At 36.5% G+C, this 14,158-nt stretch overlaps 1 protein-coding gene across 1 annotated transcript in view; it reads right to left on the reverse strand.

Annotated features, from left to right (window-relative positions):
- The window catches only part of MYBPC1 (myosin binding protein C, slow type), a 70,579-nt gene that overhangs the window by 19,603 nt on the left and 36,818 nt on the right, over window positions 1-14,158 (reverse strand). Inside the window, exons 16-21 of the mRNA XM_015591446.2 lie at window positions 12,890-12,996; window positions 12,387-12,520; window positions 6,983-7,142; window positions 5,793-5,897; window positions 4,831-5,019; window positions 3,840-3,974 (exon numbers count right to left, since the gene is read on the reverse strand). Coding sequence (XP_015446932.1) covers window positions 3,840-3,974; window positions 4,831-5,019; window positions 5,793-5,897; window positions 6,983-7,142; window positions 12,387-12,520; window positions 12,890-12,996 — 830 coding nt within the window. The remainder of the gene's footprint in view (window positions 1-3,839; window positions 3,975-4,830; window positions 5,020-5,792; window positions 5,898-6,982; window positions 7,143-12,386; window positions 12,521-12,889; window positions 12,997-14,158) is intronic.

The following is a 14,158-nucleotide window of genomic DNA, read 5'->3' on the forward strand; positions in this document are numbered from 1 at the left end:
TAACAAGAATGATGATCAGATTCTGCTATTTCTGAAAAACCTCTTATTCATATACTGGGGCCTCCTGAGTAATAGTAACTGTCCCCAAGAATTTTGCGCTGTTTTATTCCAGTTCAGTTTTATAATGATGGATGTGATCATGATATATAGCTAACCATATATATTAAGGTTCAGAAAAACAAGAAAATGTTGTTCTTATGAACGAGAGACACCTACCTTTATAGTCATATAATCTCTTTGTTATTGGCTGGTTTATTTTTATGAGACACTAACGTGAGCATTGGGAATCTGACCACGCCCTCATTCATGAAGAAAAGCAGCGTGTTTTCACAGAAAGTGGAAACACAGTTCAGGAGCCAAGACTGCATAAGGAGTTGGCACCACTGTTTCACCTCAATTAAAAATTCTGATATTTTTTTTAAAGCTTTTCATACCTTTGTCTACAACATCAAGAGACTTTAAACCCCGCATCCGAGGCTAATAAACATTTAAGCTTCTAAAGTTTATATGCATTATGCCCACAGGAAAAAAGAAGGCTTGGATCCCAAAGTATTAACTCATGGCCCACCCTCCCCCACCATCTCTAAGACCTTTTTCTGTGTGTGTGGATGGTGAATGTACTTCATGCTCAGTCATGGAACATTCCCAGAAACTTTATAGAGTAAGAAAGTTTGAGAGCTTTCATAGAATACTTTACCTGACAGATCATATGCAGCCTCCCCATTTTCATCAGACTGTTTTGCTGATGTACCTTTGAGAATCCGTCATTAAAATTAATTAAAGACACCCACTTTCACACCAGAAGAATATCGTATCAGTAGTTAGCATTCTCTGTTAGTAAAGTATGCAAAGTATGCAAAGATATTTGTCTTCAGAGCAGTGACGGAAGAGACCAAACACGTTAGGGGTAGGGGGGAGATTCCTCAGGAGAGACACAGCCTGCTCTGTTCAGACTGGTTTTTGTAATGAGGCACCCACCGCAGAGAAGAGGAGGAGAAAGGAGGCTGGAGCATCTCCAGCTGTGGCAAGATGCAGAGAAGAACAAAGCAAGACCCTGAAGAGAAAGGAGGAGCAGGTCCTGGACTCCACAGGAAAGCAGTACACAGTGGAACAGTCTATTCTTGCTCCTGTCCCTGCCGCCCAAGCCAGGGAGGGTCCCCAGAGTCCCCAGAGAATGGAGTGTTCCCACAGTGGGGCTCATGCATCAGTCTGGGAGTGAGGGCACTCTTAATAAGGCCAACCCTGTCTTACCAGGGCTCTAGTTCTCAAAGGAAATGGAAACTAACCCAGCAGCTGAGGAGGCAGCCCCCTGGGTGTCATGACAACAACCTCTTGGTCAAGGAAACAAATTGAGCCTGCCTGGGTCCCTGCATTCCACAGGAGTGGAGGGAATGTTGTTGGCTCACAGAGCGATCATAGGCATTATCCCACTGGTTTAGGATGATGAATTTCTAGGTACTGGGACAGTGGGGACTGCCTTGGCCTCCTAGGAACTTTCTCTCTTTTATTCCAACCCTTCTAGGAATATTAAGGAAAGGGGGCAGAAAGCCAGAATATCCTGGTGGCTGGGAGGGCACGTGGATGATAAAAATACTTAGGACTTTGAAAAAGAGGGACCAATGAAAAAGAGGGACCTTTAAGCCAATGGTCTCTTTGAAAACTATAGTGTTGATATTTTCATAGTCAAGAGATATTGATGAGAGCGTGAAAATGGGAGACTGAGGAAATGTGTACGAAAGAGCGAAGAACAAAATTTCAAGAGCAAAAAGGACGAGACAAGATCAGAGGGGAACAGAAATAGCCGATCCCTTCACATTTGAACCACTTTAACTGAGGGAAACAAAGAGAAGAAGGAATGAGAGTGAAGGAAGAAAACAAAGAAGAGTAAAGTGCTGCAGGCATTAAAGAAAAAAAAAACCAAAAACGTGAGAAAGGCAGAGTCAAAACCAACACACGATCTTATAGAAGAAAGAATTCTCTTACAGAATAAAACCTGACATATCGAAAAGCATTAAACACTACAAAAAATTAGTCTTGAGGACAACAGCCATTAAAAGAGAATGAAGAATAGGGCAGCCACATAAAGGAAGTAGGAAAAGACTGCAAGAAGAAAGATACACGTTCCATAGAAAGCTAATTCCAAAACGTTATGTGGCAAAAATATATACATAATAATGACTGTGTACATATACATATGTATATATGTATATACATATGTATCTACACAGACCACACACAAAATCATGTAAAATACACTTCGTTGTATTTTATCTAAGGTGGGTAACATCAAAATGACAGCCATCTATCATTTTGCTGTATCTTCTTACTTTTTAAACCTATCAGAAAGAAAAGAGTAAAGAATTTGCTCTGTTTCATACATACACAAAAGGTTTGTGGTCAGCAGCCACAACACACACAAGATTGGGAAATTCTGCTGGCTGGGCAATATAAATAACAGAGTGAAGTGCTCATGATTTTTTGAAATGAGGGGAGGGTAGTGGAATGGGAATAAATCATTTTCTGAAGCGCTCAAGAATTTACCTGTTGCATTAGTGACATTGCCCCCCTCCCATGCTGGGATAACTCTGGGAACTTTCTTACAATGTCCCCAGTGGTTTTGGTTAGAAGCTCTCTAAGCCCTGGAAAAATAAACATAGTGCTCTGTGAGCGCAGCACATGTACATGGAACCGAGTGTCACCAGGATGCTTCATGCCTCCTCCTCTTCTTCCCTCCCCACCAGCGGTGGTCATTTCCATGGGCTCCCCGATCCAGGGGCTGGGGATTTCTTTCTGAGCAGTTTTCTCTTCATAAGACGTTTCTTCTCCATAGAGGTTTTCCTCCTGGTGGGGTGCGTTTGTGTTCACACTTCTGAATATCCCAAATGTGTTTTGTGGCCTCTCTTTCCATCATGTAAAATTCATGTTAAAGCTTGGGATTCAAAGAATTTTCTTAGAGGCTACATCCTGGCTCATCATTTGTGCTTCCCTGGAGGATGATTTGTCTATCATCATCTAGAATGAAGCCTGAGTCCAGAGTTTGGGCAGTTTTGATTAATACATTTTTAAACCATGACAAGTAAGAAATCAAAAAACAAAAACAAGAAGCTTTAAGTGAATTTCAAATCCTTTTTAGTTTTAGGTACACTGTGGCTCATATTTTCTTATGTCATTTTCCCTTTTTCTATTATTTTTATCAGCATTTTTTTTCCTGTTTTTCTTCTGCCCCTGAATTTAAGCGGTTAAATTTTTATATACCCAAGCCGTATGTTGAACCTATTTCTTACACCATGTGGGATTTAATACTCTTCCTTTAAATACTGAAAGTTGTCCTTGATTCTTCTTTTTCTTTTCTTTTCTTTCCTTTTTTTTCCCCTTTAAGAAGGCAGGGGATGATCACAAGATAGCCAAATATATAGTCTCTCTTTATTACCCAGAAATAGGCAGCTCTTTAGATAGCTGACCTCTGCTCAATGTAGGGTTTAGAATTTCCAACTTGCTTCATCTGAACTAGACTTTTATTTTGCTTTGGTACAATTTAATTCCACCTATTCAGTTAGTGGAAGTCCCTCAAGTTTTGTCAGCATCCCTTCCTCCTATGTCTTAGATAAATGGTGCTGTCCAACCAGGCAGCCTAGCTAGGACATTTTTGAGATCTCAGTTCGTTAGCCTCTAGGACCAAAGAAGGGCTAAATGATTATCCATCTTAGAAGGATGACCTTTGGCTTGTTGTCATTTTCAGTGAGAAGGAGATGAGTTCCCAAGCAAGAGAAATGAAAGAGAGAGGGAGTATATCTCACCTACTGATGATGGTATTCACTTTAACTATGAGTTGTACTTACTTCCTTCAAAGCAATATTCTAGCACATAGCCATCTAAACCTGCTGCACCAATCTGGTCTGGGGGCCGCCACTTCATCGTGACAGTGGTGTCAGTTACAGAGTCGACAGCCAGAAGAGTAGGAGGGCTGGTTACAGCTTCAAAGATAAAAGAGATAGAAAAAGAAGTCATTATTAACTGTAGAGTTATGGCACAAGGAATGGTGATAAAATGAGCTAGGATACAAATAAAAAATATACATAGAAGACCCATGTCTTAATAAAATTCAATGAAGACTCCTTGAGCATATGCTGTGTAGAAGGCAAAGATCTGCTAGACATGGAAAATTTTAGAAATGTTGCCACACTTTTCCTCTAATTTGGGAAGTCGGTGTGGGAGGCTAGGAGGCCCAAGGAATTTGGGAAAAGTCGAAATTTGGCATCTAATGATCTACAGTAAATTTCTCATAACTAATTTTAAAGTGCAAACTCTTGCATTAAATTTTCTTTCTATTGGAAAAAAAGAACTTTCACTACCATAAAATAGTGAAGACCTCTCATCTTCTGTTTCTTTGTCTTTGCTGAATTGAATTTTTTGGTTCAATAGAGAACATTTAAGGTAAGATTGTAAAGCAAAGACTAGTTTTCAAGTGTGCTTTGCTGAACAGATCTCAGTATGTTTAAGTTACAGTGTTTATAGCAAGGTGCTGGGTTATATCTTCAGTACAAATGGAGAGTGGTCATGTGTCCAAGGATTCAGAAGGGAGGGGAAACCAGAGCCAACCACAGCTGTCATTGGAATTCTGGTAATGAATTCCAGGACCTGCATTAGGAAGGTCTTCAATTATACCAATGTCATTTTTTGGTTTCTTAGACAGAAAATTGCTCCTAACCATCTCCAGCTCACGCACCGCTCTAAGAAGCTGCCATGTCTGCTCCAGTCAGAGGTGGGAAGGAAGCAATCAAAATCTGGGGCAATGATTTCCACGACAAAGATACATCTCTCTTGACTCACCCAAAGGAACAAAAGGCTTGGAGGGCATACTGGGCTTGGAGATGCCGACGGCATTGACGGCAAAGATGCGGACCTCATAGGCCACACCTTCAATCATTTTTTTAGGCTCAAAAGTTGTTTCTTTGCAGAGATCAAAATTCAGCCTCATCCACCTGGAGCTTTGTTTCTTTTTCCTCTCAATAAAGTATCCTGCAGGTGATAAAAAATAGAAACAGATTTTTAACTTGGTCTCCAAAATTAAACTTTGTCAGATATTAGAAGTTCTTAACTTTTCCCATATTCTCAGCACTCTAAGTGAAAGTTATGTATGTATGTATTTTTAACCAACTTTATTTCATCAGTTGTTTGAGAGAGATTATAAGGAATACAAATAGTAACATCATAGGATCTAGATAAAAATAACAAGACTAGAAAAAAATTAAAATTGTACTAAGAAGAAAAGAGAAAAGTATATCACAGATATGTTGGTCATACCAACTTACATAGTAGATACAGTTGAGCAAAAGATTTGGCTCTGAATCTCAGCAAAGTATGTATAAACGGGTGAATATCCAGTTTTGTGAGTTTCATTATTAGTAAGTAGAAAAAGGTTTTGTTTGACAGGGGGAACAAATTCTCCTAAATATTTAACTCTAAAAGAAATTCCTCCATAGACGTAAGTCTACAAAACTAGACATTTACTGACTAGAACAGCTTAAAGTTAGACTCATGATATTTCAAACTTAATATTCAGAATGCAAATGTCAACCAAAAAGAGAGAACAGACGATCAGATAATATTCATCAGAGATATTAAAACCTTGTGTATTTACAGGACATCCTAAAATATAGTATTTCACTTTGAATGGATATTTTAAAACACAGCATAATAGGTTTTATTTTAAATGCCCTATTTTTAATGTACTCTGTACTAGTGTGCATAAAGAAAATGGCAGTTCCACAGACTGACCACCATGCAGTTACCTAAGATTGGGGACCCGCCATCATAGACAGGAGGATCCCACTTCATGATGCACCAGTCATCTCCCACATCTGTCACATTTGGTGCCACCGGAGGATCAGGGATATCTGTAGCCAGCAAAAAAATAGAATAAAATACAGAGAGTGTGTATAAAGAAAAATGTTAATTGGAAAGCATGTTTTTTGATGATAATCATGGAAGCAGTGTTTCTGAGTACTTTTGCCTGTTTACTGAAATACACTTAATGATTAATTTGGGCAAAAAATTATGCTTCATATGAGATAAGAGGAGGTATATCAAATAAAAAGAAAACTAGAAATCCTTCATTTCAGTATTCAGTCACAACATTAGAGAACAAATCTCACATGGAACCTAAGACTCTTGTTCTTTACCTTGAAAATACTAAGAAATTATTGCCTAAATATCGAATGTGATTTTGTTTTTTGTTTTTATTTTTGTTTTTTCACTGCAAAGTAAACTTCCAGTAGAACTGAATCAAGGACTGATTACTGTAAATTTTACATCGGTTGGAAGACTGAAGATATGGACTGGTAGAAATCCAAGTCAAATACGGCAAGTTACCACATTTTGTAAATCGAGTTCAGTGCTTGTTAAATTGACCTTAATTTTGGTCAATTTGAAATATGTTTAAGGGAAAACTGAAGTGAGATGAAGAGATCATGAGACCTTGGATCACCAATAATCTGCTAGATTCATTTCACTTGGTTTCACGCTTAGGAAAAATGCACTTAGATGGTTGGCTGAGGACCAAGACAGATCTCACTCATCTACAGCGATTGTGATATGGGAAATTATTTAGCAATTGTGTTTCAGAGGGCACTGAAAAGGAATATAACTGTGGAGAGCTAATGACCAGCCACCCAAATGGCTGCCTCAGCTACTCTTTTCTGCAATGCGGCCTCCGTGCAACGACAACAACAACAACAACAACAAAAAACAGAAGAAAGGAAAGGAAAGGAAGGGAAGGGAAGGGAAAGGAGAGAAAGGAAGAAGGGAAAAAAAAGAAAAGAAGTGGTGAGGTAGGAAAAAAGAGTGATTTATAAAATATAGCTATGCTATGTTTCTTTGTTGGCTACTTGGCAAAGTCGAGAGAATCAAGAGCTGACAAAGTCTACTCTGTATCTAGACATATCAGTTTGGTTCTGGAAGCTTGTTGATCCAGAGAGCTTACCCACAACTTTAATCTTGATGCTTGCATGTGCTTCTCCAGCTTCATTTTTCAGATTTATGTTGTAAACACCAGAATCATCTCTTTCAGCTACATCAATGATCAGAGTGCTGCTGTCAGGATAAGATTCTGCTCTTAAACGGCCACTGCCCTCTGTAATAGCCTAAGGAGGAAAGCAATGAAATGTGGCATGACCTATGCAACAACAAGGACTGTTTCAGAGTGCCTTTGTAGTTTCATGCTGGAAAGAGCATGAATGCCTAAAATGCATGCTCTTAGTTTAACCCTCCATCAACTCTAAGGACAAAAGTATTATCCCATTTTACATTTGAGAAAACTGTAGCCTATGGCCACACAGCTAAGAAGTGGTAGAACTGGGATTTGACTCCAAAGCCCACTAACCATTAACTCGCTAAAGAGAAATTTGGAGGATGAAAAATATGGGTGCAGAGTGTCATTCTAGGAGAAGAGTCTCCTTCTATATGAAATCGGAAAAACTTAAAAATTCATTTCAGAAACTAAATAGTAATTTTTTCATTTCTTTAGATGTCTAGAAAACTTAAAAATATTGAAAAGGTTTGAAGAAGGCTGCAATGCTAATTTTCCATACAAGTTGTTGAGTATTGATTCCCCTCGCTTTTGATAGAACATGAAAGAGTGGACATCTAAATCCCAGAGTAAAACAGTGAGGTTGAAACTTTTATTATATTTTTAAAAATTTCTCCCTCTCCTTGTTCTCTTCCTCCTCCTCCTCCTCCTTTTTTCCTCCTCCTTCTCTTTCACTTCTTTCCTTCCTTTTTTCTTAAACTAGAAATTTAAAGCATTACTTTTTTTTTTTTTTTTATTCCCAGTTCATATCTTCTATACGACAATGAACAGCCAATATACAAGGAGGTGAAACAGAGACGGTCCAGGTAATTTTAGGTAATCTGGGTAATTTGCCACTAACTATCGTTAACTCTCTACTCTTTCGTCTCTGGATTAGGATTCATAAATCTTCGATAACCTAAGATTGTAATAAGAGTAAGAATACTTGAAATAGTTGTCATAATTCTTGTTTTATAATAGAACAAATTTTCATCATATTAGCCAAATTCTAATTTTAAGATTATAAAAGATGTTCTACTTTTTTTAAGGTGAAAAGAAAAATATTTATTTAAGGTGGTGTTCCATTATCTTCTTCAGTTTTCTATATTTTATTTTGTTTGTTGTTGTGTTATAATTTACATAGAGTAAAATTCATACTTTTTAGATATACGGTTCTATGAATTTTGACAAATTTCTATCTTCGTGTAACCACCACCACAATCAAGACGCAGACTATTTCCATCACCTCCAACAGTGTCCTCATGCTCCTGGGCAGTCACCCACTCTCCCCATACTCTGATTCCTGGGAACCACTAGTCTGTTAACTGTCTCTATAGTTTCCCCTTTTTCGGAATGCCACTTAAATGGAATCAAACAGTGTGTAGCCTTTTGAATCTGCCTTTGACTTAGCATGATGCTCTTTAGATTCATCCATGTTGCTGCATATATTACTAGCACATTCCTTTTTATCGTTAAGTAGTAGTCCATTGCACAGTGCATGTGCAATTGGTTTGCATATGTATAAACTGTATGTTTGTACGACTGGACTTTTGGGTTATTTCTATGTTTTAAAAAGTATAAATAAAGCTGCTATAAACATTCATGTACAAATTTTCATGTGGATATACATCTTCATTTCTGTTAGGTAAATACATAGGAATAGCATTATAGAGTTGTACGGTAAGGACATGTTTAACTTTATAAAAAACTACTAAACTATCTGCTGAAGTGGATATACCATTTTGAATTCCCACTAGCAATGTAAAAGAGTTTAACTGTTCCATATCCTTGCTAGCATTTGGTATTGTCAGTTTTTTTTTAATGGCTTTTAAAAATACTTTTTTTGTGTGCAGCTTCTTTCACTTAGCGTAATTATTTTGAGATTTGTCCACATCGTTGCATATATCGGTACTTCATTCTTTTTTTATTGCCGAGTAGTGTTTCATTGTGTGAATATCCTACAATTTGTTTATTCATTCATTTGTTGATGGACATTTGCATTGTTTTCAGCTTTTGACTATTACAAATAAGGCTACTGTGACTATTTGTTCTGGTAGATTTTTTTTGTAAATTACATTGAATTTTCTACATCTATGATAGTCATCTGCAAATACATACATTTCTACTTCTTTTTTTCCAATATAGATGTCTTTAATTTCTTTTTCTTGCCTGATCGCCTTGGCTAGAACCTCCAGTATAAAGATGAAGAGTCGTGGTGAGAATGGACATCTCTCTTTCATTCCTGATCTTAGGAGAAAAGTGTTCAATATTTCAACATTAAGTAATATGACAGTTGTAAGATTTTCATGGATGTCTTTTATCACATTGAGGAAGTTCTTTTCACTTCCTAGTTTGCTGAGACATATTAGGAATGGATATTGAATTCTGTCAAACTTTTTAAAAATATTTTTTGTTCTATTGAGATGATCATACTTTTCCCACCTAATATATTAATATGGTAAATTATATTAATCGATTTTCAGATGTTAAAACATTTGCATTCCTGAGATAAACTCTACTTTGTCATAATATATTATCCCTTTTATATATTATTGGATTCATATTGCTAAATTTTGTTTAGAAATTTAATCTATGTTCATGAGTGATATTGGTTTATAGTTTTCTCTTCTTGTAATGTCTTTTTCTGATCTCGCTATGAGAGTAATACTGGCCTTTAAGAGTGATTTAATAGTATTCCTATTCTCTAGTCTCCAGTTTTCTGGAAGTGTTTGTGTAGAATTGGTTTATTTCTTTCTTAAATATTTGGTAGAACTCTCTAGTAAAGCCATCTAGACCTGAGATTTTCTTTGTGAAAAGTTTTTAACTACAAATTTCATTTCTTTAGTAGATAGAAGGCTATTCAGTACTGATTCAGTGGCATTTTGCAAATTCTGATATGTAGTATCATCATAAATATTTTATGATTTTCCTGTGATTACTTCTTTAATCCATGAGTTGTTTAGAGAAATGTCACTTAATTTCCAAATATTTGGAATTTTCCAGATATCGCTCTGTTATTGCTTTCTAGTTAATTCCATTGTGGTTAGAGAACATACCTTGTATGACATGCATTCTTAACAATTTATCGAGACTTTTATAGTCTATCTTGGTTAATTTCCCATGTGCATTTTAAAATAATGCCCATTCTGGTTTGTTCAATGAAGTGTTTTATAAATGTCAATCAGATCAAGATGGATGACGATATTCTTCAAATCTTCTATATCCTTAGTGATTGTCTGTCTTCTCGGTCAATGAACTATTGGGAGAAGAGTATTGAAACCTCTAATTTATATATTTCTTTTTGCAATTCTATATCTTGCTATTTGTTTTCCACTTGTCCCATCTCTTCTTCATGTTTCTTTTCTGTCTTCTTTTGGATTAATTAATTTTTTAGTGCATTTTCTGTCCTTTGTTGTATTATTAGCTATAAATCTTTTTTTTAAAAAAAATTTTCATGGTTCCTTTAAGGTTTATAATATATATCCTTAACTTTTCATAGTCTTCCTTCGCATTATAGAGTAATATTTCATATATAGAAAAGAAACTTACAATAGTATACTTCTACTTTACCCCTCCTAATCCTTTCTTCCATTTCTCCTCTCTTGACCTTAAGATTTTATTGTCATAAATTTTATTTACACTTATAGTATAAGCAACACGGTGCATGGTTATTATTTTCAAGTCAATTATCTTTTAAAGAGATTTAGATAATAAGAAAAACTCTAATATGTTCATCCATGTAGTTATCATTTTTTATACTCTTCAATCCTTTGTGAAAATGTTTTCATCTGGTATTAGGACTTTTTAGCATTTCTTGTAGTGTAGGACTGCTGATGATATTCAGGCTTTTATATATCTAAAAATTTTATTTTGCTTTCATTTCTAAAAAGTATTTCTGAGTATAGAATTCTAGGTTGATACTTTTTTAATTTAAAGATGTTGCCCCACCGTATTTTCACTTTACCTTGTTTCCACAGAAATCCGATGTCATCTTTATCTTTGCTACTGTATATTAAATGTGACTTTTTCTCTGTCTACTTTAAAATTTTTTTCTTAATCACAGGTTTAAAACAATTTGATTATGATGGGTCTTGGTGTCATTTTCTTAATGCTCTTTATGCTTGGTTTTTATGGAGCTTCTTATATCTGAATTTTATAGTTTTTATCAAATTTGGAAAAATTTTGGCCATTATTTCTTTAAATACTTTTCTGTCTCTCTCTTCAGGGACTCCAATTAGACTATATTTGACTGCTTGAAGTTGTCCCATAGCTCAATAATATTTTTTTTCCCCTCTAGAAAATAGAAAGGGAGGAAACACTCTCCAGCTCCTTGATGATGATGTTGATGTTGACAGTGATGATGATGATGATGATGATGAAATTATTTTTAGAGTAGACTTAGGTTCACTGCAAAATTAAATGGAAAGTACAGAGAGTTCTCATATAACCCTTGTCCCTGTATATGCATTACTTCCCTCATTATTAGAGCAGCACATTTGTTACAATTGATGAACCTACATTGACACATCATTATCACTCAAAGTCAAAAGTTTATATTAGAGTTCAGTCATGGTTTTGCACATTCTATGGGTTTTGACAAATCTATAATGACATGTAACTAAAATTATAGTTTCATATGGAACAGTTTTACTGTCCATAAAACATTTTATACAAGGAGACATAGAGTCACGCTAGAGCTGGTACTACTCTACTATTCCAAACTTATTATTCTCTCTCTCTCTCTGCCCCAGTCACAGTAGCTTTCTTTCTATTCCTCCAACACATCAACCTTGATCTCTCCCCTTGTCCTTCGCACTTGCAATAACATCACCTGGAAATCTCTTTCCTTTGATCATCATGTAATGGGTTTCTTATTGTCATTAAGAACAGCTGTTGTCATTCACCACACAATGATTTAATAATCATATTAGCCTATTTTTATCTTCATAGCACTTATTACTATGCAAAATAATTTTGCCCATCTACATATTTAATAGTGCATTGTCTAGTTCTCTTTTACCTACTCCTTGACACTCATTAAAATGAAAGATGGGACTCTTTTTCACTGCATCATAAAAACATGCCTGGTCACATAGTAGGCAATCAGAAATGTGAAAAGTAAATGAATGATTATTATATTTACCTGAAAATTAGTGCTTTCTTTATCAAAAGAATCACATCTTTGCTGTACCCCTGTACATTTATTTGTATTCGTCTTTTATCTGACTAATGTAGGACAGGGAATGGGGTGGACAGTGTGTGTGTGCATGTGTGTGTGCGTGTGTGTGTGTGTGTGTGTGTGTGTGTGTGTAAAACAAACCTTATCTGCTCGGCTCCAAATGACTTTAGGAGGTGGTTCTCCACTGATGGGAATCTCAAGACGAAGCTTGTTTCCTGCAACTACTGTCACTGTATTGTCAGCATCGAGACCACCCAGGTTGATTTTAGGAGGATCTAGAATATTAAATATGGCCTTTGTGATCAGACAGTAATTTCCATGTGAATATCTGGGTTAGCTAGAGCTAAACATTGGTAGTAATGAATGTTTTATCTGGCCAAAGAGAATGTAAGAGGAATTAATGTAGATGGTGCATGCAACCTTGCAAAATTAGTTCATTGTAAGACTTCTTAAAAATCAATGATTATGATTAGTGATCTATACCAATCCATGTATTTTTTTTCTTTAAACATCACATAGTTTTGAATATGTTACACTTATTCAGAGCCAAGATCACAGATAAGACATGATGTACAACAGAGAAAGGTGAGCAAAAACAAAAATACAAGAACACAACTCTGCAAAGATTTCTTTTATCTACTCACCAATAACGCGAACTTTGGCAGACAAAGTATCAGGGTAGGCATCTGGTGCAAATACATATTCACCTTCATCCTCAGTGAGAGCATTGTCTATCACTAATTTGTGGATTCTAAGGAAATGATAAAAACATATTTCTAAGACTTTGCAAAGATTTAAATTGCTTAGGACCCCAACTGAGGAGACACTTGGCCTTTATTGGATTAACATGTTTAGTGCAACCTGGAGAGAGAATAATGTGAAGACTTACTTATCCTATTTATTGATCCACATTAAATATTTATTTTGGACTATATGGAATTATCTCTATGAATACAGCCTGCTTATTATGGAAGAGTATCTTATTCTATTTTTATCTCATAGCTTTAAAAAGGCTAAAAGAGGGAATGTACCTTCTACCCAGGAAGCATTTTCAAAGACACAGACTTTAAGAGAGCAACATGTCAGTGGGGACCATCTAGACGGTATACGTGACTGAACCCAGGTCGGAAAAACATGGCAGAGTGAGAAATATCCTTAGATCTCTCCGCTTGAAACAACAATAAGCTGAACATCTAAAACTTAACAAAAAACACCTAAACTGCATACCAGCACGTCTGAGCATGGGATCTGCACATAAGAGCTACCACAGGTCAGAACCCTGGGTGTCGGGCGGTGGATTGGGAAAAATAAAGAAGATGCCTTTCACAGCCTCTGGAGCTCCCTGCAAGAGGAGAAGGAGAGGAGAAGCTGCAGTGATTTCTCTGAGCAGCCCTGCCTGGGAGTGCTGTGACTTCCACACAGCCAGTGGCAGGGCCTAGTCATCAGGGCAGAAAGCAGAGAAGCGGGATGGGACAACAGAGAAACAAGAGTTGATTTTTACCGGCCCTGTCTGCAAAACCGAGGTTGAGCTGCAGCCCCCAACTCCCAACCAGAGAGGCCCTCCCCCCATACCCACCAAGACCAATCACCACGGAGCCCAGGGGAATCTGAGCAAATGCTGCCAAGACCATTGCTGACACTGACAGGGACTAAAACTGAGGATAGCGAGTGTGATTAAATATCCATAAGAAAATTAAAAGGCATGTTTCAGGCTTTATATAAAGCAGGATCCAAGCCACCTACTGGAAACCAAAAGAAAAGCACCTTCTTTGCAGTAGGCTAAAGAAAGACCTTTATATAATAAATCTTCTTTCTGGAAAAACAGCAGAATACACTTCCATTAATGCCTAGGCAGATAAATAGTCCATTAAACACCATGAACAATCAATGTGACAAGGCATCTCAGAAAGAAG

The sequence above is a fragment of the Pteropus alecto genome, unplaced genomic scaffold (assembly GCF_000325575.1).
Source record: "Pteropus alecto unplaced genomic scaffold, ASM32557v1 scaffold94, whole genome shotgun sequence".
NCBI classification, from domain to species: domain Eukaryota; kingdom Metazoa; phylum Chordata; class Mammalia; order Chiroptera; family Pteropodidae; genus Pteropus; species Pteropus alecto.